The sequence below is a fragment of the Bufo gargarizans genome, chromosome 6 (assembly GCF_014858855.1).
Source record: "Bufo gargarizans isolate SCDJY-AF-19 chromosome 6, ASM1485885v1, whole genome shotgun sequence".
NCBI classification, from domain to species: domain Eukaryota; kingdom Metazoa; phylum Chordata; class Amphibia; order Anura; family Bufonidae; genus Bufo; species Bufo gargarizans.
Window position 1 is genome coordinate 234,589,209 of NC_058085.1, and position 27,476 is coordinate 234,616,684.

A 27,476-nucleotide genomic window follows, 5' to 3' on the forward strand; every position below is an offset into this window, starting at 1 on the left:
AGATATTATCACTGACTTATTACCCAGCTTTCCCGGTGTACAATATTATCACTGACTTATTACCCAGCTTTCCCGGTATCAGATATTATCACTGACTTATTACCCAGCTTTCCCGGTGTACAATATTATCACTGACTTATTACCCAGCTTTCCCGGTGTACAATATTATTACAGACTTATTACCCAGCTTTCCCGGTGTACAATATTATCACTGACTTATTACCCAGCTTTCCCGGTATCAGATATTATCACTGACTTATTACCCAGCTTTCCCGGTGTACAATATTATCACTGACTTATTACCCAGCTTTCCCGGTGTACAATATTATTGTACACCGGGAAAGCTGGGTAATAAGTCAGTGATAATATCTGATACCGGGAAAGCTGGGTAATAAGTCAGTGATATTACCCAGCTTTCCCGGTATCAGATATTATCACTGACTTATTACCCAGCTTTCCCAGTGTACAATAATATTGTACACCGGGAAAGCTGGGTAATAAGTCAGTGATAATATTGTACACCGGGAAAGCTGGGTAATAAGTCTGTAATAATATTGTACACCGGGAAAGCTGGGTAATAAGTCAGAAGTCAGTGATAATATCTGATACCGGGAAAGCTGGGTAATAAGTCAGTGATAATATCTGATACCGGGAAAGCTGGGTAATAAGTCAGTGATAATATCTGATACCGGGAAAGCTGGGTAATAAGTCAGTGATAATATCTGATACCGGGAAAGCTGGGTAATAAGTCTTATAGACTTATTACCCAGCTTTCCCGGTGTCTGATATTATCACTGACCTATTACCCAGCTTATATGGAACTCGGCCACATATCAGTGTATTACCCTATCTCTTCACCATTCTTTATATGACATATATTGATAATCCCCACCTCACCAATCACTGAGAATGTACCAGCGCATACCTAGCTCTGCTACATATCCATTTTATGTCAGTCCTACACCTGTACTATCTCTCCACCATTCTTTATATGACATATATTGATAATCCCCACCTCACCAATCACTGAGAATGTACCAGCGCATACCTAGCTCTGCTACATATCCCTGTTATCTCAGTCCTACACCTGTAATATCTCTCCACCATTCTTTATATGCCATATATTGATAATCCCCACCTCACCGATCACTGAGAATGTACCAGCGCATACCTAGCTCTGCTACATATCCCCGTTATCTCAGTCCTACACCTGTAATATCTCTCCACCATTCTTTATATGCCATATATTGATAATCCCCACCTCACCAATCACTGAGAATGTACCAGCACATACCTAGCTCTGCTACATATCCCTGTTATCTCAGTCCTACACCTGTAATATCTCTCCACCATTCTTTATATGACATATATTGATAATCCCCACCTCACCAATCACTGAGAATGTACCAGCGCATACCTAGCTCTGCTACATATCCATTTTATGTCAGTCCTACACCTGTACTATCTCTCCACCATTCTTTATATGACATATATTGATAATCCCCACCTCACCGATCACTGAGAATGTACCTGCGCATACCTAGCTCTGCTACATATCCCTGTTATCTCAGTCCTACACCTGTAATATCTCTCCACCATTCTTTATATGCCATATATTGATAATACCCACCTCACCGATCACTGAGAATGTACCAGCGCAGACCTAGCTCTGCTACATATCCCTGTTATCCCTGCTGTCCATAGATATAATATAGTTGCCCCCAGTCTGCATAAAATTCATATAGTTGCCCCCAGTGTCCATTCATATAATATAGTTGCCCCCAGTGTCCATTCATATAATATAGTTGCCCCCAGTGTCCATAGATATAATATAGTTGCCCCCAGTCTGCATAAAATTCATATAGTTGCCCCCAGTGTCCATAGATATAATATAGTTGCCCCCAGTGTCCATACATATAATATAGTTGCCCCCAGTGTCCATTCATATAATATAGTTGCCCCCAGTGTCCATAGATATAATATAGTTGCCCCCAGTCTGCATAAAATTCATATAGTTGCCCCCAGTGTCCATAGATATAATATAGTTGCCCCCAGTCTGCATAAAATTCATATAGTTGCCCCCAATGTCCATTCATATAATATAGTTGCCCCCAGTGTCCATAGATATAATATAGTTGCCCCCAGTCTGCATAAAATTCATATAGTTGCCCCCAGTGTCCATACATATAATATAGTTGCCCCCAGTCTGCATAAAATTCATACAGTTGCCCCCAGTGTCCATAGATATAATATAGTGGCCCCCAGTCTGCATAAAATTCATATAGTTGCCCCCAGTGTCCATACATATAATATAGTTGCCCCCAATGTCCAAATATATAATATAGTTGCCCCCAGTTTGCATAAATATAATATAGTTGCCCCCAGTGTCCATAGATAGAATACATTTGCCCCCCCAGTGTACATAAAAATGCCCCCATGGAATTTCCTATGAAACCCCTTTATTGCAGAATATTCAATTATCGTTGGTCGATTAGTGGTTCAGCAGATATTATACTTACAGTATCCTGTTCCTCCGACGTCCGTCCGCTCACTCCGCTGACTCGCCCGAACTGTTGTGACGCCCGCGCATGCGCAGCTTTATCCAAGACGCGGCGGATATACTGCGCATGCGCGGTCGTGCACGTTCATGTAGTGGAGAGGGCGGACGATAAATTTACTCCACTGTAGTGCGCAGGCGCGGCAAAAGGATGCGGCCGGCGAAAAGCGGCCGTATCCAGGGGAGATCCTAGTAAACAAAGGATAGTAATATAAGCTGTTTTAGGGTGAAGGAAAGTTTTTTTTTAAACACATATATAGGAAGAAATGTTCACTGGGGGACAATAAATTAGGATAAACCGATTTAATGAAGTGGGACAACCCCTTTAACAGCTTGTCGAACTGGCCGGTACTTAGCGCCTTAGGACGAGCATTCATGTCCTAGGGTCAACCGGCTGCCCCATATGCGCTACCGCGATCAGCAGCATGCAGGGGCGTAGCTAAAAGCTCATGGGCCCTGGTGCAAGAGTTCAGCTTGGTCCCCCGTCCCTCAGTGCTTGTTGGCAAGGGGCAAGGGAGCACATATCCTTCCTGCTGCCTGAGGCAAACATTCAAAGGGCACCCCCCTCATGCTAAATTCCTAACCTAACCCCTTCCCTCCAGCCAAAGTTGTAAATTGACCAGTATGTACTTTCTATAATGCCAGTGTCTTATGTGGCACAAGGGTGTTCTGCTACCTCTGCACCCCCTATAGCTACACCCCTGGCAGTATGGGCCCGGCTGATACTGACAGCCAGGCCCCTGCTGTATCCGCCAGCATCGGTGAAAACACTGATGCCGGCGGATTAACCCACACTGACTGCAGCATACAGGGGGTTTGCGACAGCTTGTACATCCCCATCGGGTCCCCGTGGTTGCACAGGCATCGGGACTGCAAGCCCCAGGCTGGGTCTCCTAGGCAACTGTCAGTATCTTACAGTGTAAGGCACTGACAGTTCAATACAGCACAATACAGCTGTATTGAAACAGGGATCAGACCCTGAAATGTTGAAGTCCCATAGTGGCACAAAAATAAAAAATAATAAAAGTGAAATAAGTGTTTTTAACAATAATTTTTTTTTTTAAATTTCAATTTAAAAAAAGCCCCTTCCCCATAAAAAGAGACATAAAATTGTAAAAAAATAGAAACAAAATAAAAAAGCACACATATTAGGTATCTGAGCGTCCGTAACAACCTGCTCTATAAAAATATCATTTTCACAGATGATTGGTGAGAACGATTATAATGTCTAATAGCAAAATGTAATCGCGGATAGGGAAGAAGACGCTAAAACTGAAATTTTATTAGGTATGCACTAAAAAACCTTCTAAGGAAGGAAAGGAAAACCTTATCAAATCCCTATTAAAACTCCCTAATGGCGGCAAAACTAGCCTCCGCTGTATACAGAGGACTTGAATAGATAGGTCATGAACCAGCGGGGTGGATACAGTGTAATGTTATAGGGTAACTGCCACCATTGCTATTGCCGCATTGGAGTAATGGGAGTTTCACTTAACCTGATTGTTGTTGGTCAACCGCTAAACGCACGTATAGGGATTCCACCAAAATAGCAATCAGGTAAGAGAGAAACAAAGCAGGATATATATGCTATATGCTCGACGCGTTTCTTCTGAAAGGAGTCATCAGGAGCTATCACAACTGCCTAAATTAATACATTTGCTGAGGTTCCGCTGTCCCACTAACGTGGTGACAGCCTCCGGCACCAGTTCGGCCATGAAGCGGCGGCCGAACGTGCGGGCCTAAGAAGGGGAGGCGCCACACAAGATCAGTGTACATATATATATATATATATGACGTGCACCCTTCTGCTGGAAGTATGGAACTGGAATGGGCCAAAACCCTGTCCCGGGCGGTGACTGACCTGTCTAAGATCTCCCAATCCACCCTTTCCTTAATGGGTCACTTGGTGGAGACATCTTGGTGGAGACATCGTCACCTTCACAACCTGCTCTCTCCCAGGGCGCACCATCCAGGAGCAGGCAACCCAGCAAGCGTCCCCGGCAGGAACGCCCCTCCTCCTCGGATGCATCGCCTTCTCCTCCTCCTCCCCCCAGTTCGCTGTCCAAGGCGTGCTCGTTGGTTGGAGACCATTCGTCAGAAGGAGAACTCGCCAAGTCGGACACAGTTCTGGATCCGGACCGCTCATCCCAGATGGCCGCCTTAGTGGACAGTCTGGTTTCTGCAATCCGGGACACCTTTCAGCCTCAAGAGGCGGGCCCAGGACGTTTCTTTCCTGCGTAGCAAACAGGCTCCCAAGTCGTTCCCGATACATGACGATTTTTCCGTCCTAAAGCATGGTAACAGCCATGCGGCTGGATCTCCTTTATCCGTTCCCCCTGGATTGGGTGGGTAAGTGGTCTTCCCCTTCAAAGGTATGCCCGCCGGTGGCTCGCCAATACCACTATTCCGGTTGCGGACGGCTCCTCTCTGCAGGACCACGTGGACCGAAGGGTCGAATCGCTGGCAAAGTTTTTTTCTGCCACCGGTTCGGCACTCCGTCCCATTTTCGCTTCAGCGTGGGTGGCTAAGGCGGTTTTCGAATGGGCCCTGCGCTTACATCAAGATTTAGATTCGGACCTTTCCCACACAGACCTCCAGGCTCTGGCGGCCCAGATATCCCAGGCGGGGAAGTACCTTTGTGAGGCGGCCCTGGATACGGGTTCCATGGTCGCGCGGTCCTCCGCCTTTGCAGTCTCCATTCGACGGGAACTCTGATTAAAGGCCTGGCAGGCCGATTCTTCCTCCAAGTGTTCTCTTCTCTCCCTTCCCTTCGCTGGTTCTCGTCTTTTTGGGCCCAAACTTGACGAAATTATCTCTGAGGCCACAGGTGGCAAAAGCACCCATCTTCTACAGCCCAAACCCAAGCGTTCTTTCCGACCACGTCCAGCCCACCCAGGAGCAGCAGCGGAAGCCTTCATTCAAGCCACAGCCCGCCTGGCGTTCCCGAGCGCAGCCTCAGCGCTCTTTCTCTGGCAAGCAATCCCCTGCATGAAGGTGCGCCTCCACCTTCCTGGGTGGGGGGTCGGTTCCTTCATTTTCACGAGGTTTGGCAGGCCCACATCTCAGACGCCTGGGCACTCGAGGTAGTCACTTCGGGCTACAAGTTGGAGTTCAAAACCATGCCTCCAAACAGTTTTTTTCTGTCCCGTCCCCCCAGAGAGCCTTCTCCTGCGGGAGCCTTCTTTCAAGCGGTTCAAGATCTGCTGGTCGGGGGAGTAATCTCCCCCAATCCGGCGAGGGAGCGTTTTTCCGGTTTTTACTCTAACCTCTTCATTGTGCCCAAGAAGGAGGGAGCGGTCTGCCCGGTGTTAGACCTCAAGAGGTTAAACCGTTACCTTTGAGTGCGCCGTTTTCGCATGGAGTCTCTTCGCTCCGTGATAGCTTCCTTGGCACAAGGGGAATGGTTAACTTCCGTGGATATCCAGGACGCCTACCTGCACGTACCCATTGCGATCGCCCACCAGCGGTTTTTGCGCTTTGCTGTCCACTCGGACCACTACCAGTTCTTCGCCCTGCCATTTGGTCTGGCAACTGCGCAGAGGGTGTTTACCAAGGTGCTCGGCCCGCTTATGGGCCTTCTTCACTCCAGGTGCATCACCTTGATTCCGTACCTGGACGACATTCTCATGAAAACATTGTCGTTCCAGCAGTGCGAGGAGAGTCTGCATATCATCTTGGACACACTCTCCCGCTTTGGGTGGCTTGTGAACCTTCGGAAATCCTCCCTGGTCCTGTCCTCTCGGATTCGGTTCCTCTGTATGATTCTGGACTCCGGGGCAGCTCGGGTGCGTCTTCCAGCGGACAAGGTGAAGGACCTTCGCAGCACGGTGCTCCGCTTGCTTCAGCAGCGCACCGTCTGCATCCGGACTTGTATGCTGGTGTTGGGCCTAATGGTAGCCTCGTTCGAGGCGGTACCAGTCGCTCAATTTCACACCCAGTCTTTTAAGCAAGCGATCCTCTCGACCTGGGACAAGTCCCAGGAGTCCTTGGATTGTCGATTTCCCCTTCCTCAACAAGTTCGGTCAGACCTCCATTGGTGGCTCTCCCCAACTCACCTGGAGATGGGGAAGTCTTTCCTTCCGATGGACGGTCATTACGACCGACGCCAGTCTTCAGGGTTGGGGAGGAGTCTTCGAGACTCGGACTGCCCAGGGTGTATGGTCTCCGTCGGAGTCCAGACTGTCCATCAATGTCCTCGAGCTTCGTGCAATTTTCCTCTCTCTGCGCCATTGGCCTCCCCTCCTGCGGGACCTTCATGTACAAGTCCATTCGGACAATGCCACGGCGGTGGCATATGTCAACCATCAGGGGGACACTCGCAGCTCGAACATCATGTCGGAGGCGGCAGGGATTCTCAGGTGGGCGGAGACCCATGTTCCTGCCCTGTCGGCGGTCCACATTCCCGGTGTGGTCAATTGGACGGCAGATTTCCTGAGCCGGACGACGATAGACCCCAGGGAATGGTCTCTCCATCCGGAAGTATTCGACGCTCTCTGTCATCACTCGGAACGGCTGGACGTGAATCTGATGCCTCCGGCCTCAATCCCAAGCTTCCGTGCTACTTCGCCGGCGCAAGGGATCCTGCAGCTTGCAGAGTGGATGCTCGTGGCGCCGTGGGACGGGTTCACATTCCTCTATGTCTTTCCGCCGTTGTCCCTCCTGCCTCGGATCCTCCGCAGGATCAAGTAGGAGGGCGTTCAGACCCTGCTGATCGCCCTGGAATGGCCGCGCTGGGAAAGGTACTCGGATCTTGTCCTCCTACTAGGGGACTTTCCGTACCGTCTTCCTCTCAGACCCGATCTTCTGTCGCAAGGGCCCGTCTTCCACTTGAGTTTAGATACTCTTTGTTTGACGGCGTGGCTCTTAAGACCTTCCTTTTGAAGCAGCAGGGTTTTTCCGATGCGGTGGTTCGGACGCTCATTCGGGCTAGGAAACCTACTTCTTCCAGGATATATTATAGAACTTGGAAGTCATTCCTTCGTTTCTGTGAGGAGCGGGACATATCTCCCAGATCTCGCTCGCTGCTGGAATTGGGCATGGCGCTCAGCTCCTTGAAGGGCCAGGTAACATAGTAACATAGTACATAAGGCCGAAAAAAGACATTTGTCCATCCAGTTCGGCCTGTTATCCCGCAAGTTGATCCAGAGGAAGACCCCTCTCTAGTAGCTATAGCCTGTAATATTATTAAGCTCCAGAAATACGTCCAGGGCCCTCTTGAATTCCTTTATTGTACTCACCATCACAACCTCCTCAGGCAGAGAGTTCCATAGTCTCACTGCTCTTACCGTAAAGAATCCTTTTCTATGTTTGTGTACAAACCTTCTTTCCTCCAGACGCAGAGGATGTCCCCTCGTCACAGTCACAGTCCTGGGGATAAATAGCTGATGGGATAGATCTCTGTACTGACCCCTGATATATTTATACATATTAATTAGATCTCCCCTCAGTCGTCTTTTTTCTAAAGTGAATAACCCTAATTTTGATAATCTTTCAGGGTACTGTAGTTGCCCCATTCCAGTTATTACTTTAGATGCCCTCCTCTGGACCTTCTCCAGCTCTGCTATGTCTGCCTTGTTTACAGGAGCCCAGAACTGTACACAGTACTCCATGTGTGGTCTGACTAGCGATTTGTAAAGTGGTAGGACTATGTTCTTATCACGGGAATCTATGCCCCTTCTGATGCAACCCATTATCTTGTTGGCCTTGGCAGCAGCTGCCTGACACTGGTTTTTGCAGCTTAGTTTGCTGTTTATTAAAATTCCTAGATCCTTTTCCATGTCAGTGTTACCGAGTGTTTTACCATTTAGTATGTACGGGTGACTTGCATTTTTCCTTCCCATGTGCATAACTTTACATTTATCAGTGTTAAACCCCATCTGCCACTTATCTGCCCAAGCCTCCAGTCTATCCAGATCCCTCTGTAGTAGTATACTGTCCTCATCAGTGTAAATTACTTTACATAGTTTAGTGTCATCTGCGAAAATTGATACTTTACTATGCAAGCCTTCTACAAGATCATTAATAAATATATTGAAGAGAATAGGGCCCAATACTGACCCCTGAGGTACCCCACTAGTGACAGTGACCCAATCTGAGTGTGTACCGTTAATAACCACCCTCTGTTTTCTATCACTGAGCCAGTTACTTACCCACATACAGATGTTTTCTCCCAGTCCGAGCATTCTCATTTTATATACTAACCTTTTATTGGTACAGTGTCAAATGCTTCGGAGAAGTCCAGATATACGACATCCATTGATTCGCCGCTGTCAAGTCTAGAACTTACCTCCTCATAGAAACTGATTAAATTAGTCTGACATGACCGATCCCTCACGAAGCCATGCTGATATGGCGTTATTTGCTTATTTCTGTTGAGATGCTCTAATATAGCATCTCTCAGAAAACCTTCAAACAGTTTACCCACAACAGATGTTAAACTTACCGGCCTATAGTTTCCAGGCTCTGTTTTTGGCCCCTTTTTGAATATTGGCACCACATATGCCATGCGCCAATCCTGTGGGACATTCCCTGTCAGTATAGAGTCTTCAAATATCAGAAATAAGGGTCTGGCTATGACATTACTTAATTCCTTTAGGATACGGGGGTGTATGTCATCCGGTCCTGGCGATTTGTCTATTTTAATCTTTTTAAGTCGCTGATGTACTTCTTCCTGGGTCAGACAGGACACTTTTAATGGGGAATTTATTTTTGCATTCTGCATGTCATCTGACAATTTATTTTCCTCAGTGAATACATTGGAGAAAAAAATATTTAACAGCTTTGCTTTCTCCTCATCGCTCTCTGCGACTTCCCCCTCATTACTCTTTAGAGGGCCGACACCTTCAGATTTATACTTTTTAACATTTATATAATTGAAGAACATTTTAGGGTTAGTTTTACTCTCTTTGGCAATTAATCTCTCGGTCTCTAGTTTGGCCGCTTTTATTTGTTTTTTACATGTTCTATTTTTTTCCTTATAGTTTTTCAGTGCTTCCGTGCTCCCCTCCTGTTTCAGTGAATGATATGCTTTCTTTTTGTCATTTATTGCTTTCTTTACAGTTCTATTTATCCACATTGGTTTCTTTTTGTTCCTTAACCTTTTATTACCATACGGTATGTACCTCTTACAATGAGATTTTAGGATGTTTTTAAAGATATCCCATTTTGTGGCTGTATTTTTATTTTTGAGGACTTTGTCCCAGTTAGTTTGGCCTATGGCCTCTCTTAGTTGGCTAAATTTAGCTTTTTTGAAGTTTGGTATTTTTGTTCCTCCCTGTAGAAACGCTCTTTTGAATGATAATTGGAAGGTTATTACTTTGTGGTCACTATTTCCCAGGTGTCCCCCAACCTGCACGTCTGTTGTTCTGTCTGGCCTATTGGTTAATACTAAGTCCAGTATGGCCGTCCCTCTAGTCGGGTCCTGAACCAGTTGGGAGAGGTAATTGTCTTTGGTTATTGCCAAGAACCTGTTTCCTTTATGAGATATACAAGTTTCAGTTTCCCAGTCTATATCTGGGTAGTTGAAGTCCCCCATAATAACCACCTCATTATGATTTGCCGCCTCGTCTATCTCGTTTAGTAATAGATTTTCTGTGGACTCTGGTATATTAGGTGGTTTCCGGGCCTTTCCATTTTCTTTCAGTTATCCTTGGCGGGACTGGGTCCTGTTAGGACCTTCCTTCAGGGCGCTGCGCACTCCGCTCCGCCTTATCGTCCCCCGTGGGATCTCAACTTGGTATTGGGGGTTCTGCAAGCTTCTCCTTTCGAACCCTTGCGGGAGGCTTCCCTCCGCCTGCTGTCCTGGAAAGTGGCCTTCATGGTGGCCATCACATCCATATGCAGGGTTTCAGAGTTGGCAGCTCTGTCATGCCGTGAACCATTCCTGGTCTTTCATCAGAACAAGGTGGTCCTCCGTCCTGTCTCTTCCTTTTGCCCTGGGCCCTCCCATCCGAGAGAGGTGCCGTTACACCGTCTAGATGTGGTGCGGGATCTGTGGATTTACCTTTCGGCCGTGGCTCCCTTTCGGCGCACGGACGCCTTGTACGTCCTTCCGGAGGGTTCTAAGAAGGGTTTGGCAGCTTCAAAGGTGACGATCTCCCGGTGGATTCACTCCAATATTTTGGAATGTTACCGCGTTCGGGACAGGACGCCCCCTCCGGGGATCACGGCCCACTCTACCAGGGCACTTGGACCCTCCTGGGCTCAATTCCACTGGGTGTCGGCGGCTCAGTTGTGTAAAGCCGCGACCTGGTCTTCCCTCCACACTTTTACAAAGTTTTATAGGGTTCACACTCTCGCTTCTGCAGATGCCCCTCTGGGCTGCCTGATCTTGCAGGCTGCAGTGTGATGGATGTCAGGAGGGTCTCTACCTTCTTCACTCTGTTTTGTGTTCCCTCCCCAGGGACTGCTTTAGGACGCCCCATGGTCTGTGTCCCCAATGATATAAGCGAGAAAACGAGATTTTGTGAAAAGCTCACCTGTAAAATCTGTTTCTCGCTTGAATCATTGGGGGACACAGCACCCACCCTGTTTGGGTCCGTTGACCGTGGAGTTGGTTAATGTTGTTTTTTCCTTCTGCTTCTCCTACTGCTTTTGCACAAACTGAAGGCTCTCTCCTGGCCGGAGGGGGTATAGCTAGCAGAGGAGGAGCTAACAGTTTTCAGCCTAGTGTTGCCTCCTAGTGGCAGCAAGCAGCTATACCCATGGTCTGTGTCCCCCAATGAATCAAGCGAGAAACAGATTTTACAGGTGAGTTTCACAAAATCTCATTTTTTTTGTCACCATATATCACAAAAAGTGTAATACCAAATGATCAAAAAGTATTATGTACCCCAAAATAGTACCAATCAAAAGTGACTTCATGCCGCAAAAACTGAACCCCTACATAAGATAATTGCCTGAAAAATAAATATAATATGGCTTTCTGAAAAAGGAGACGCAAAAACATGATTTTTTTCCCAAAAATGCTTTATTATGTAAAACTGAAACAAAATAAAAGTAGACATATCTGATATTGTTGCCTCCATAACAACATGCTCTATAAAAATAGCACTTGATCTAACCTGTCAGATGAACACCATAATGAACAAAAAATAAAAACTGTGCCAGAACAGCCATTTTTTTGGTTACCTTGCATCATAAAAAGAGTAATATAGAGCAATCAAAAGTCATATATACCACAAAATAGTACCAATAAAAGTGTCACCTTATCGTAAAATTTCCAAAATGGGGTCACTTTTTTGGAGTTTCTACTCTAGGGGTACATCAGGGGTCTTTAAATGTCATATGGCAACTTAAAATTATCCCAGTGAAATCTGCCCTCCTTCTGCGCCCTGCTGGGTGCCCATACTGCAGTTTACGATCACAAATAAGGTGTTTATTACCCTGATTCTGCAGTTTACATAAAATTTATTTAATATGAGTTTTATTTGGCTGTTAACCCTAATTTAATCAGTTTCTATGAGAAGGTAAGTTTTAGACTTGACAGCGACGAATCAATAGATGTTTGTATAGAAAGTTGTATATCTGGACTTTTCCAAAGCATTTGACACTGTACCACATAAAAGGTTAGTATATAAAATGAGAATGCTTGGACTAGGTAGAAAATGTCTGATAGAAAACAGAGGGTGGTTATTAATGGTACACACTCAAATTGGGTCACTATTGTTAGTGGGGTACCTCAGGGTTCAGTATTGGGCCCTATTCTCTTCAATATATTAATCATCTTGTAGAAGACTTGCACAAAAAAAAATATTTTTGGGTGGATTACACTAAACTGTTTAAAGTAATTGACAAGGAAGAGGACAGTATACTGCTACAGATGGATCTGGATAGATTGGAGGCTTGGGCAGATAAGTGGCAGATGAGGTTGAACACTGACATATGTAAGGTTATGCACATGGGAAGGAATAATGCAAGTCACCCGTACATACTAAATGGTAAAACACTGGGTAACACTGACATGGAAAAGGACCTAGGAATTTTAGTGAACAGCAAACTAAGCTGTAAAAACCAGTGTCAGGCAGCTGCTGCCAAGGCCAATAAGATAATGGGTTGCATCAAAAGGGACATAGACGCCCATGATGAGAACATAGTCCTACCACTTTACAAATCGCTAGTCAGACCACACATGGAGTACTGTGTACAAGTTCTGGGCTCCTGTGAACAAGGCAGACATAGCAGAGCTGGAGAAGGGTTCAGAGGAGGGCAACTAAAGTAATAACTGGAATGGGGGGACAAGAGTACCCTGAAAGATCATCAAAATTAGGGTTATTCACTTTAGAAAAAAGATGACTGAGGGTAGATCTAATAACTATGTATAAATATATCAGGGGTCAGTACAAAGAGCTTTCCCATCATCTATTTATCCCCAGGACTGTGACTGTGACGAGGGGACATCCTCTGCGTCTGGAGGAAAGAAGGTTTGTACACAAACATAGAAGAGGATTCTTTACGGTAAGAGCAGTGAGACTATGGAACTCTCTGCCTGAGGAGGTGGTGATGGTGAATTCACTAAAAGAGTTCAAGAGGGGCCTGGATGTATTTCTGGAGTGTAATAATATTACAGGCTATAGCTACTAGAGATGGGTCGTTGATCCAGGGATTTATTCTGATTTGAAGTCAAGAAGGAATATTTTTCTCCTTAAGTGGGGAAAATTGGCTTCTACCTCACATTTTTTTTTTGCCTTCCTCTGGATCAACTTTCAGGATAACAGGCTGAACTGGATGGACAAATGTCTTTTTTCGTCCTTATATACTATCTTATTATGTGTTACAGGAGAAAAGTTTTTAAAATGGAAAATCTGCCAAAAATGTGAAATTTTACAATGTAATCTCCTTTTTCCTTTAATTCTTGTGGGACACCCAAATGGTTAACAAAGTTTGTAAAAATCAGTTTTGAATTACTTGAGGTGTGTAGTTTCTACAATGGGGGTAATTTAAGGGTGGTTTCCATTGTGTAAGCCCCACAAAGTGACTTCATAACGGAAAATGGGTTTTGGAAATTTTCTTAAAAATGTAAGACTTATAAGATCCATGTATGGGGAATGTAAGGTAATAATTCTCATATGATATATCACTTAAAAGCAGAGAAATTCTAATTTTGAAAATTGCAAAATTTTCTGTAAATTTAGTATTTTTTAATAAAGGCGAATTATATCGACAAAATTCTTTCACTATCATGAAGTACAATGTATCGCAAGAGAATAATCACAGAATGGTTTGGATAAGTAAAAGCACAGCGGTGATCGGAACTACACAGGACGTACCTGTACACCCTGTGTCCTTAAGTACCAGGACATCAGGGCGTACAGGTACGCCCTGTGTCCGTAACAGGTTAAAGGGGTTCTCCAGGAATTAAGAAAATGTAAATATTACTTTATCATAAATATATTCCCAAATACCTTTCAAACTAGCCTAAAAAAGTGACATTTTGGGGATTTTTTTTCTTCCAATTTTAACATGATTGTTAAAATGGCCTAGAATGTGAGCAGGTGAGTTGCCTCCACTTGCATAACTGCCTAGGGGTGAGTGATGATGTCCCAGTACACACTACTTTGTAAGTTTTCCTGTCAGGCTGCTCAACCATCATGGTATATCAGAGGCAGGATTGCATCATTACCGTCTACAGTATTGTAGAGCAGTGTAGTGAGGTCCCGCAGCCTCACCTTCCTCAGCATCTCTAGGACAGGTTGCTGGTGGCTATTTTAAATAATTTATTAAGAAGAAACCCTGAAGCCTGTAACCATCTATATGAACAGAATTGCTGACAACACAGACCAGTGCATGCCACCAGCACTTAAAATATTCTGTGTCCTCTAGGATGAATATGGAAAAGATGAACCGATGACCAGTACTGAAGAAGACAACATACATGTATGGGCTACACTGAAGTGCAAGGAGGAAGAAATCCCTATGGCTATATGTGCAGGTGAGATACCGCTGTAGGATAGCATCTGTATTGCTAGTACTTCTTGATTAAAGGGAGCAGTTTTGACCATACTACATTGCTCCCAGCAACAGGTATGGCCTGCAAGAGTAGAACAAACAGGAGTAGTGTGAAGTTTTATTCTGGCTTGTTTTGGTTTTGCCCCTGGACTGGGCACTGTGAAATGTTTTCTGCATAGAGCTGTTTTACAGCCCCTGCCCTCTGCGCTGACTGACATCTGTTACATTCAACCAGGAGACCAGGGAGGGACTGTGAAGCAGATCTATGCAGAGAGCACAGTCCCTACCTAGTGCTGGCAGCATTGTAGCATGGCCAAAACTGACGACTGACTCCCTATATGGGAATGTTGGACTGTCCCTGTAGAGAAAGACCTAAAAATTAAAGGGGTTTTCTGGGAGATCAATATTTGTGACCTGTCCTTAAGATAGGTGTTCAGTATCAGATTACCAGGGGTCTGACTCCTGGTACTCATCCCAATCAGCAGTTAGCAGAAGTTTAAGTCTGCCTGTTGTGTGTCCTATTCCCTGGCTGTGCAATCTCAGATTTTGTTGTATCTTCGCACATTCTGTCTGGATTCTGTGAGGTCTGTTCCTCTGATTCCTTTTGGATCTGTTCACTGTTTGTCTGTCGGCAGTCTTGTCTGTTATCCAGTTCTCTTGAGTCTGTTCCCTGTGTGGTCTGCATTCTGTCCTTGTTCTTTTTGCCATGTTCTTTGTGCATGGTCTTAGTTCTGTTTGCCACTATATTTTCTAGTTCTAGTTCTTGTCTGTTTGGCCTTGCCAAGTTTCTATATCTTGATGTGCCTGTTCCATCTTCCTAAGTATCTACACATGTTTCTGCTAGGTCTGAACTGTGTCCTGAAGTTTTTAGCATGTTCTCTTCCTGTTTATCCACAGCCTGTTTCTGTCCGTACTTTGCATTGGATTCGCTTGTATCCTGCCAGTTCTTTGTCTGGTTCTTGCTATGATCTTACTTTTGCTTTCAATGCCTTGCACTTGTGGTTCTGATCCAGTGTTTCAGCTGCCAACTACTACGACTATTCCAAGAGGTAGTGCCTGGTGGCTCCCCTGCAGCGAAGCTCAGATCCCTGTATAGAGGTTAAAGAAGGAAAACCAGTGGACCGCCAGGATAACACCCTCCGGTCTAACCCAACATCACAGTGGCATAGTTGGCCCAGTGGCTCCACAACCATTGTCCGAAACACATTGTTCTGGTGTATTTCACTCTTAGGACCACACAAACTTTATATAACCATATAACCTGCTCCTCCTCAGATAATTTATTAAGTTGCTATGTTTCTATGTGTATCACAGATCAATCCAATCAAACAGACTCACGAGACAAGAATATCTCTCAGGGAGATGAAGCTCAATGTAAAGAGGAGGAAATCCCTACAGATATAACTTCAGGTAAACAGTGGTTATGTCATCTGTGGGGGGTTTTCAGCTAAATTCCTAGAAAAACAAAGCTGCAGGAAAGTGTTGGGTGGACTAGTCTTAGGTACATTAATAAAGGAACCTTAAGCCCTTAATGACTATTCATCAGTATTGTATTTTAAACTGCCCCAGAACTGGTGATTGACTAATCACTGTTTACCTTCTGCTCTAACAGCCAAGATTGGAGGAGCCTCGGTTCTGGCCATTTAAAGAGAACCTGTCAGCAGGATGAAGAGTTGATCTAGCTGATTAAAATCATACTTGTCCTTTGAAAACGGTTGTGGCATTCCTGGCAAAACTTTTATTCTTTATGCAATTTAAGATTTCAGTGCACTGAGGAGCATGACCAGCGCTGAGAAGCTGAGGTGTACCAAGGGGCTAGGACCTGCCCTGCAGCGCCCTAAACCCCTCAACCCTGCAACCGATTTTCACAAGACAGGTAACTCCTTAATCTGCAGGATCAACCCTACCGGACAGAATGTCGGGTTTAATGGGGTTGATCCTGCTAGCACTCTTTAAATCCTTTTGATTGCTCCAGTCAAGAGTGACTGCAGCATAATCATAGGAGACTTGCCCCTTCAATTGTGTCACTGTGTTTCCTATTGACACAGTCAGGACTGAGGGACCCCTATGCACTACTTGTGCCCTAAAAACAGACTGTGTCATAGTGCCACACAGGATATGGTATTGTTATTCGGGAGTGTGATCAACTAAACACGGAAACAAGTAATTTATTAATAAAATTATTTTAAAAAATTGTAATAATTGTTATAATTTCATCAATGAAAAGTGACTTGCATATATGTTATATAAAAATAAAAAATGTACAATTACTTTGTATTCACACATTGAAAATCATCTGTGTAGAAGCAGCTACGTACGGACAATTTTTCACACGGCAGTGAGGTCCTTATGTACGTGTAGGACATTGACTTGGCCACACAGTAATGATAAGTGTTTCTAAGAACGAACCCTCAGCTGAAAAATGGTGCTGTGAATAGGATTATAGTGTTGGACCCCCAGGATAGGTCATCGATAGCTGATTAGTGGGGTTTCACTTCCTGGCACCAACTCAGTGCTTGTTCCAGTCATTTGAATATTTCCGAGATTATGCGCAGTATAATCATGAAGAGGAAGCAGTGCTTGTACGAGTGCTGTCTCCACTTCAAACAGCTGATCGATGGGGGTGCCGGGATTCAGCCCCCCACTGATCAGATACTGATTACTACCTATCCTAAAGATAGGTCATCAATATGTACTAGCTGCACAACCCCTTTAAAGGGGTTGTCTCATCATAGACAATGGGGGAATATCTCTAGGATATGCCCCCATTGTCTTACAAGTGCGGGTCTCACCATTGGGACCTGTACCTATATAGAGAATGGAGCCCTGCAAGGTGGTGGCTGGAGGACTCTGGTCCAGCCACCACCAAGCCGGCTCCTCATAGAAGTGAATGGGAGCATACCGCGCATGAGCGGCCCCTCACTCCCATTCATTTCTATGGGGCCAACGGAATTATCCGAACCAATGCTCGACTATTTTCGCCGGTCCTATAGAAAATGAATGCAGTGCGCCCTCCTTCACTTGCGGGCCTCTGTTCTCGTTATAGGTGCGGGTCCCAGCGGTGGGACCCGCACCTATAAGACAATGGGGGCATATCCTAGCGATATGCCCCCATTGTCCATGATGAGCCAACCCCTTTAATTTATGAATTTAGACAATTAATGGCATCCTCGTACCATGCCATTACTGTAGCAACTGCCCCATTTTTCATGACCGCCACCCTTTTCTAGGTACTCGTAAAAAATTTTTGCAATTTTTCTACCCAGGCAAATCAAATCTCGGTCATTTGCACCAAAGCAGTCAAGGACCAGTAGATGTGACACAAAATATGGTGGATCTCCTAGTAGGATGCAGGGAGGATTCCTCTGAGACAAAGGTAAATGAATAGTGTATTGGCTGTGTAAAGCAGCAGTGTCTGGAAATAACTGAGTCCAGCTCTCAGGTGGTATATCCTTCATTAACCTTCTCAAGCATGGGTCCTAATGGTGTGTTCACGAAAAAGTGGATCCAGTGAGTAAAATCAGTAGAATCTTTATTCCATATAAAAAAATATATACACAGTCATGGTGGAAAACTGACGCGTTTCGACTGATAAGGTCTTAGTCATAGACTAAAGTGCATGAAAAAGAGATTTTCTTTTATAGGTGGAGCTGTATTTGTCTCAGTGATGCACAAATGTGTATGCAAAGAGTGCTCCTCCTGACATGAATAAAAAAATAAATGGATGACTAATAGAGCTATGGCAAAAATATCAAATATGACCTAATATTTTGTATACAGAATAAATAATCTACTGATTTTACTCGCTGGATCTATCCACTTTTTCCAAAGCAGCAGTGTACATGTTCTGAATGTGGAAGGAGCTTTAACCTCTTTAGACACCCAAAATTTCCCTTGAGTGGTATCATGTATTTGAAATGTAAAAAGTTTTTGTTGGTCTAGATCAGGGTGTGTCCCTTTGGCCACAATGCGAGGATTGTTTTTGCTGGCGCACACACTGAGCAAATGCTGGACTCTTGTTCTAAATCTGGCAAGTCTTTTGCTAAGAGTTCTCGTTCAAAGGGGTTCTCCGGGAAAGATAAGAATGAAATTACTGAAAAAACATGTTATTACAAACTCTTAAATGTCTTTAATTATTTAGAATGGCTCGTTTACTCTAGGGGACAATCAGTGGAGGAGCTAAAATGGCGGCTCTTAGATTTATGACCATAAAATCTGTCCTTCACGTGACACAGCGGAGCAGTTATCTCAGCTGTCATCTGCACATAATATACAGCTTCACAGTTATGAGACCGGCGGACTTTACATGGGACTCTGTGCTCTGCTTTCTCACACTGGCCGTCCTGCAATGTCGTGTGAAGGATCATAAATTTAAAGAAACACTGACAGGCCATTAGAGCATATAAAGTGACATATATTCTTCTATTGGTCTTAATATGCTTAATTAAACTATACCATTATCACCCCTCGCTGCCTTTCCTTTACTTATAAAAAGTGTTTTTATCAATATGCAAATTATCTTACTTACTCATTAGTATTCAGTGCACTGGGCGGCTTTTTTTTCTCCCGACGCAGTGAAATCCCGCACATGCCCAGTACTATCTTCTACTGGAGCTGGAGGGTATCGGGGGCCTTATCCGGCGCAGGCACGGAGCGACAAGATGAGGCTGATGCCAGGAAGATAGTACTGGGCATGCGCGGGATTTCACAGAGTTCAGAGAAAAAAAAGCCGCCCAGTGCAGTGAATACCAATGAGCTAGGCGGCACTAGGAGACGACAGTTGGGGAGCGGCTGGGCGCAAAGTAAGGTAATTTGCATATTGATGAAAACACTTTTTATAAGTAAAGGAAAGGTAGCGAGGGGTGATAATGGTATAGTTTAAGTAAGCATATTAAGACCAGTAGAAGAATTTGTCACTTTATATGCTCTAACAGCCTGTCAGTGTCCCTTTAAGAGCTGCCATTTTAGCTCCATTTTAGCTCCTCCACTGGTTGTACCCTAGACTAAACGAGCCATTCTAAATAATTAAAGGCATTTGAGTTTTTTTGTAATAACATGGTTAGCCAAAATGAATTCTGGCTAAATGCTGAAACACCAGAAGACTTCTTACCAGGGAGTAGCCATTTTGCTGTGATGAATGTGGAAAATGTTCATCCAGAAAGCAGATCTCCTATCAGAGGATTCACATGGGAAACAGATTGTGTAAGCATGATGGTTGTGACAAGATCCAGCACAGAGCTTACCTCATTATCTGCCACCAATGTGCAAAGTGTTTTAGGGACAGGTCATGTCTTGTCTATCATCACAAACTGACAAAAACGTGTCCGGTTGAAACTGTGTCGTTCTGTGGAATAGGTCCCTAAACCTAAGATTCCAACCTACCTGTGTGCACACTGCCCTGTTGGGGATAACAGTCAGTAGAAACTATAGCAGTGACATAAATTAGTGACGCAGGCTTGACTGCAGGTGGTTAATATATACTCACACCCAACACAATCCACACACCCCAGATTCACATTGCTACCATCTTCTTTAATCAATTCTTTAATTCAGTTATTACAATACAAACAAAGGTACGTGAGCTCTCATAGAAAAGTATACAAAGAGTAGAATCAATACGATCATGAGAGACACATCGATACCTTATACATGTTAAGATGGGCTGCAGGTAAAAAGTATACATTACAACGCATGTGTAAAAGTAAGACCCGGAGACATAAGAAAAGTCTCTGAACCTCAGCTACAGTATCAAGGAGTTAGCAGGATAAAGATTGAGAATCCCTAGAGTTGAGGGGATGAAAGATTGAACTGAAATTGTATCCATGGGGACCAGATCTTAAGCCATCTATCTCTCGTCATACTAGGCAGACTAGTAAGCTCCTCAAAAAGAAGGGGTGGGCTAAGCCAATGATGGGGAATTCGGGCCTTGGTTGCCACCAATAGATGCGCGATTAGATTTCTTCGAGTGGTTTGTAACCAGGTCATCAATAGTAAGGGTAAAAAAGGGAGAACAGATCTTCTGGATAGATTGCTCAATACGTTGCCAGTATGATGTTATCAGTGGTCACGACCACCAGATAGAGAGAGAACCGATGTGAATCTCACACCTCCAACAGTCCTTACAACTGGAAAGGTTATGTGTGAAGAGGAATTCTGGGGTTTTGTACCACCTTGTAGGGAGCTTATAATTTTCCTAAAGTCTGACACAAGTGGAGAAACCATGAAATTGTCTGAGAATTGTGTGGACTTGCGCATGAGTTAGGGACACGTCTGGTTCTCTCTCCCAAGAAGAAATATAGGCAGGTCTAGAGGAAGAAGAAGAGGGAGCTAGCGGCAAAGAATATAACCCTCCTAGACAATTGTAAAGAGGTTGATAAGGCAGTTTCAAATGTAGTGAGTGAGCTGCCTTTTAAAGGAAAAAGCCTGGAGAAACTGTACTGTCAATTTCTGAAAATGTGTAAAGGGACGTTATATTGGGGGGGTTTCAATAGGTCACTGAGGGCATGGTGTGATGGGACTGTACCTGCATGAAATAAACCAAATATGCTGCTACCATATTCTGAATTGTGGGCCAACATGCATTTACTGCTGTCCAGCAATCAATTGACAGCAAGACAATGGATCCATAGAGCCTACAGGGACTAATGTTAAAGCAAACACTTTAAAGTGGTTGTCTCACTTCAGCAAGTGGCATTTATCATGTAGAAAAAGTTAATACTAGGCATTTACTAATGTATTGTGATTGTCCATATTGCTTCCTTTGCTGGCTTGATTTATTATTCCATCACATTATACACTGCTTGTTTCCATGGTTACGGCCACCCTGCAGTCCATCAGAGGTGGTCGTCCTTGCACACTATATTTAAAAGCACCAGCCCTTAGCTGTTCCCTTTAGTCAAGGAAGCAGCAAGCACGACCACCACTGATGGATTGCAGGGTGGTCCTAACCATGGAAATGAACAGCATATAATGTGATGGAAAAATAAATCCAGCCAGCAAAGGAGGCAATATGGACAATCGCATTACATTAGTAAGTGCCTTGTATTAACTTTCTCTATATGATAAATGCTATTTGCTGAAGTGAGACAACCCCTTTAAATAGCAAAAAAGGGTTCAGGGGTTACAAAAAATACAAAAGGAGACCAAATAAAATTACATAAAACAAGCAAAACAGTTATAAATAAATGGGGGAAAAAAACCTAACCTACAAGCTATAGTCCTTCTATAGAAGGAAAATATGGAAACACTCAGATCGTAGCTGATGCCTGCATTTGTATCCCTGTTCATATGGTCAGCCCCATATAATTTCAGCCCTTGGCTCAGGTCTCCGAGCCACCCTTCAGGGGTCCTTTTTTGACTGGCTGCATTATAAGGGGCAAATCCCATGAATATTAATTTGTATGTGGTTTATTAATTCACTTCCCTGAATAGGGTGGGGGTGCCTTGCTGGGATGTCCATTTCTTTGTGCTTGTACAAGTGTTAAAAGTCACACTCTTGTTTCTCCAAGGACTGCTATAAAATCTCTCATGAGCAGTTCAAAGGGTGTTTTTACAAAGTTACATTTACACATCTGGAGACAAAACTATAATAGAATTCCCCTGACAAATATATACATCCATGTCACCTTTTCATGACCATTTTGACCATCCCATCCGCTACTATCACATGTGAATGCGGTCTTACAGACAGACTTTGTCTTGTGAGAAGGCCCAGAACAAAACAAAACAAAAAATAGAAGAAATCTTTTATTTATTTTTAAGTTTTTTGCAGTATGAGACAAAATGTATTTATTATTTTCTACCTAATTTTTAAATGTTGTTACATCTTCTGTTGTATTGATTGTGTTTTCTATGTGTAATCTAGAATGCCCGCTTGAATATCGTGGTAATTGATGCTGGTGAAGGCAAACTACAGTTTAAGGAAGAGGAGGAGGAAATTCCTATAGGTCCTAGATCAGGTGATTATAAATACCGTATTTTTCGCCCTATAATACGCACTGGCCCATAAGACGCACCTAGGTTTTAGAAGAGGACAATAAGAAAAAAATATTTTTCATTAGACCTCAGATCAGGCCAGCAATCAGACCCCCAGTGTTAATCAGACCTCAACTCACAGCCCCAATCAGACCCCCACTGTTAATAAGACCTCATATCAGTCCCCCATGCCTCAGATCACTCCCCCCCCCCCCCCATGCCTTATATTTTAAAATCATTTTAGGCTTCTTTCACATCAGCGCTATAGGAAAATAACAGAAGTGGCGGATTCTGCACATAATTGTACAGGAACGATGCCTAACAGATCCCATTGACTATCATTTTTTTTGTGGAAAAGAAGTCTTGCATGCAGAGCTTTTCTCTCTGCTATTTTTGACGTAATCTGTAATGGAAACCCCGAATGGAGTCTCAAGTGCAGACGTGAATGTAGCCTTACTGGTACTGTAAAACGCAGTGGGTTTACCATGTGCAAATCCACTGCAGTAAAAAAATATTGGAAAATTGTTTAGATTCTGTACATTTATCAGAAGTTTTTTTTTAAACATAATTTTTGACACTTGTGTCCTTTTGTATGTATGTTTTCTGTTGTACAGATTGTTCTGAGAACAAATTACAAAAAGCTCCTAGGCCTCTTAATTCAAAGGAGTGCATAGAGACGGAAGATGAGGAGAGTGATGACACGGACACGGAGACGGAGGAAGATGAGGTAGGTATCATTTCTGTCTTTTTTTTAATCAGTTCTTTTTTTTAAATTAATATTATATGATCAGTGCAATTATACCATATAACACGCGAAAATGCAATATACAGTGTTACAATTGAAATAACATACTGGGGTAGACGGAGGTACAGAGTATATGTGCATCCATACATAAAGACAATGATCCAAACCCATCCCATCTGCCAATCTGCAAAATTCCACCCCTCCCACCTACCCCCTTCCTCCCTTTCCGGTGTTGTTTACATCTACTCCGACTATCTAAAACGATACTCATACGCCAGCCACGGTTCCCACAGCTTTTCATATTTAAGATGACACCCCCTTTTCTGAAAAACAGCCGTTTCATAACCAAGCATGATGTTTACTTTACGTTGAAATTCACCAAACGTAGGAGGGCTCGCCTGTCTCCAATGCTGAGCAATCCGTTTCCGGGCTACATAAAGCAAGCGGCCCACAGCCACTCTAAGAGATTGATCAAGCGCAAGCTCAGAAATATACCCCAAAATGCAGACTATGGGATCGCGTGGAATACATACTGAATAGGCTGATTGAGCAGTAACGATCTTCCCCCAATATCTAGTCAATGCCGAACAGCGCCATAACATATGGATCAGATCTGCCAATTCCCCAGCACATCTAGGACATTTAGCATCAAGTCTGACCCCAATGTTTGTAAACTCTGTGTATAATAAACAATTGCGAGAGCTTTCCACCCTCACTCAAGGATGATCTGGGCACTGCCTCCAATATATCTGTCCATTGTCATGGAGAGATATTACTTACATCCTGAACCCATTTCTGCAATCTAGACATCGGATGCGCCTCCAGATATTTATCCAGCAACCATTTACACGTGACAGATATCACTCCTCTCGCCTCCCGTCACAACATGGTGTAAAGCAGCATCCCTCATTTCTGTCTTTTAGTTACAGAAGTGGATATCACAGTAGTGGGATGACTTTTGGTAGTTTCATCTCCCTTGCTTATTAGTAAAACAAATTCCCAGAGATGTGTGTGTATATACACTCCATACACGGCGGGTTCCAGCTGTATCATACAGCCGGCATCCGTCCACACTGACGGGGCACTGTGATAGCGCAGTCCCCGTCATTTAACCCCTCGGGTACCGCAGTCAACGCTGATCGCAGCAGCTCTGAGTGAAGGCAGAGTGTTGCGGCTCCCTCTGCCTTCCGGTCGGAGTCCCCGCAGTGAAATTGCGGGGCTCCGATTGGTTGTCATTGCAGCCTGCAATGCCTACCATGGCATTCTCCTTACTGATGCATAGCTCAGAATGGAGAGTGTAGAAATCTATTACCCTAAGTTCACACTTGCGCGTTTTACAGCGCGTTCGAACGCGCTGTAAAACGCATAACCGATGCAAACCAATGCTTCCCTATGGGACGTGTTCACATTTTCGCGTTTTACAGCGTGTTCGAATGCGCTGAAGAACGCCCGACGCATAAACAAGTTCTTGAGCTTTTTTTTGACCGTTTGTCGCGCGTTTTGGCCCATAGACTTCAATGGGAACGCGCAGCGCTTGTATTTTGCGTGTTTTTGACACTGAAAACGCGCGTTCGAACGCGCGTTTTGGATTTAGCAACATGCTGGAAAAGGCCCAAATGCTGGAATTTCACACCTACAATGCCCTATGATTGGTCAAACTTCATATAGACAGGGATATTTGCTCATTGGACAACACTGCAGTCAATCACACAAACGCGCGTTTACTATTGCAAAAAACGTGCATTAAAACGCGTGTCTCAGAAACGCTCAGGTGTGAACCCAGGGTTAGGGTGAATAGGAGAGGGGATGAAAAGATCCCATGTACTAGGCCCCTAAGCGGTCTAATTGTAAAAATTAAATAAATAAAAATAAATAAAAAAAATCCAATTTTACATATAAAAATATATAAACAATAAAAAAAAATAAACATATTAGGTACCACCGCATCCGAAAAAAATGTCTGAACATTTTTTTTTTTATTCCTGTATGGTGAACGCCATAACAGAAAATAAAATATAAAACGTGCCATTTTATTGTCATCTTTTTTCACCCCCCCCCCCCAAAATATATAATTTAAAAACAGTGATCAAAAATATGTACCTACCATAAAAATGGTAAACCACAAAAAGCCACCCCTCATACAGCTCTGTAGACCGAAATATAAAAAAAAGTTATGGCTGTCAGAATATGGCAATGCAAAGAAAATTTCTTATTTTTGTTTTTTTCCCCAAAAGGTTTTTATTTTTTTTAAAGTAGTAAAACAAAAAAAAAAATCTATACAAGTTTGGTATTGCCTGCATTCGTATTGAGCCGCAGAATAAGGACGTCAGTTCATTTTTAGCACACAATGAACACTGTGATGTCAAAACCCCAAAAACCTTGGCGGAATTCTGTTTTTTTTATTTTGCCACGCAGAATTTTTTTCCTGTTTTCCAATACAAGTTATGGTAAATTAAATGGTAGCATAATACAGACAATTGCACTAATCATAAACAAGGTTAGTTACAAACTGGTACAGAAGGAGAGTAGGCCCTGCCCGTGAGGGCTTACAATCTACATGAATAGAACATTGTTATATTGTCTCTTTAACACCTTAAACACTGGGCCAAATTTCATTTAAAATTTTTGTTTTTTACTCCCTGCCTTCCCGAAGCAATAAAGTCTTTATTTTTCCATTCACGTAGCCATATGAGGGCTTGTTTTTTGTATTTCCATTTTATATTGCATATGATATAGTGGGAAGCTTGACAAAGTTTCTAAATGGGGTGGAATTGCGACCCCCTACCCCCCTTCCCCCCATTCTGCGGTTGTTTTACGGGTTTCAGGTGATAAAACTGACCTGTTACCTTCATTCTGCAAATCAGTACGATCACAGGAATACCACATTTTTATAGTTTTTATTGGTCTTTAATACCCTAAAAAAATGAATACTTTGAAAAAATATTTTTTCCTTGCATCACCATATTCTGACCACCGCAGATTTTTTTATATTTATGTCTACGGAGCTGTGTGAGGGGTCATTGTTTTTGCGGGGCAATCTGTAGTATTTATTGATACCATTTTGGAATATATATTTTTTTTTTAAATCACATTTTGTTTACATTTTTAGCCTTGAAGAGACAAAAATGCTGCAATTTGTCCATTTTTTACCCCCGCTACAGCGTTCACCATATGGGATAAATATTTTTCATTTGAACAGTCTGGGTTTTTTGGAGCATGGCAAAGTCTTTTTTTATTTTTTATAGTGGAAAAGGGGGTGGTTTGAATTTTTTAAATCTTATTTTTATTATATTTTTTATTTATTTATTTTTACTTTTTTTAACACTTATTTTAAGTCCCCCTAGGGGACTTTAACATGCAATCACCTGATTCACCATGTTTCTATGGAGCCCTGCCACAGACGGGGGTCAATAGGAGCTTTGTTGTGGCAGAACTTGGAGCCTTCAGAAGGCCCAAGGCTGCCATAGCAGCTGAATGGTTCCCTCAATCTCGCAGCAGAGAACTGTTCAGTTAACGGAAGCACAGCACTCCTGGGAATTCACCACTCAGATGTCATGGTCGAAATTGACCACGGCATCTCCGAGGTTAAAAGTCCATGATCTGTGTTACTGCGGATAATAACCCTTATTTATATAGCGCCACCATATTCCACAGTGCTTTACAATTCAGAGGGTTGATGTACAAATCAAAAGACATCACAAAGTTACAGGGTAATAAACCAAATAAAACACTAGGATTGATGGTCCTGCTCGCTAGAGCTTACAATTTATGAGGGACAGGGGTGTTGCAAAAGGTAAAGTTAGTTGTTTTACAAAGCGGTCCAGCCACCTGTATACTAAATAGAGTTGTGCAGGCCGAGCTGCATGAGCTAGTGCAGGGCGGCCCAATCTCCGGCAAGGGGAGGTAACGAACAGGTCAGTAGTCACAGACAATGCCTTTAGGTGTCCTCCGTCTGCTCAGTTTCTAAGCGGACGCCATGTTAAAGTGCGGACTTCTACCATACATGTATGACAGATCTCCTTAAGAGGTACAAATAAAATTACAGTGAGTCTCATAGTCCCTTCTCTTCTGCTGGGGAGTCCAATGCCAACATGGGAGAAATTGTCAAGTAATCAATTGATTAATATTGTAACAAATTCTCTCAAATTTGAAATCCGCATTCTGAAATTGTGCCTATAAAACCTTGAATCCACTATTCTTACACTTTAGTACAATGAAATGAATTTTATTCGATTATGAAACTGACTAAATCAA

At 43.5% G+C, this 27,476-nt stretch overlaps 1 protein-coding gene across 2 annotated transcripts in view; it reads left to right on the forward strand.

The window, feature by feature from the left end:
* LOC122939807 (zinc finger protein 287-like) overlaps positions 1-27,476 on the forward strand; it is a 48,858-nt gene that overhangs the window by 17,159 nt on the left and 4,223 nt on the right. The window contains exons 4-9 of one of the 2 annotated variants that reach the window (XM_044295971.1): positions 12,931-12,978; positions 14,378-14,486; positions 15,818-15,913; positions 17,770-17,879; positions 22,368-22,461; positions 23,092-23,204. In XM_044295971.1, coding sequence (XP_044151906.1) covers positions 12,931-12,978; positions 14,378-14,486; positions 15,818-15,913; positions 17,770-17,879; positions 22,368-22,461; positions 23,092-23,204 — 570 coding nt within the window. The remainder of the gene's footprint in view (positions 1-12,930; positions 12,979-14,377; positions 14,487-15,817; positions 15,914-17,769; positions 17,880-22,367; positions 22,462-23,091; positions 23,205-27,476) is intronic. The other variant, XM_044295972.1, reaches the window with a different exon arrangement.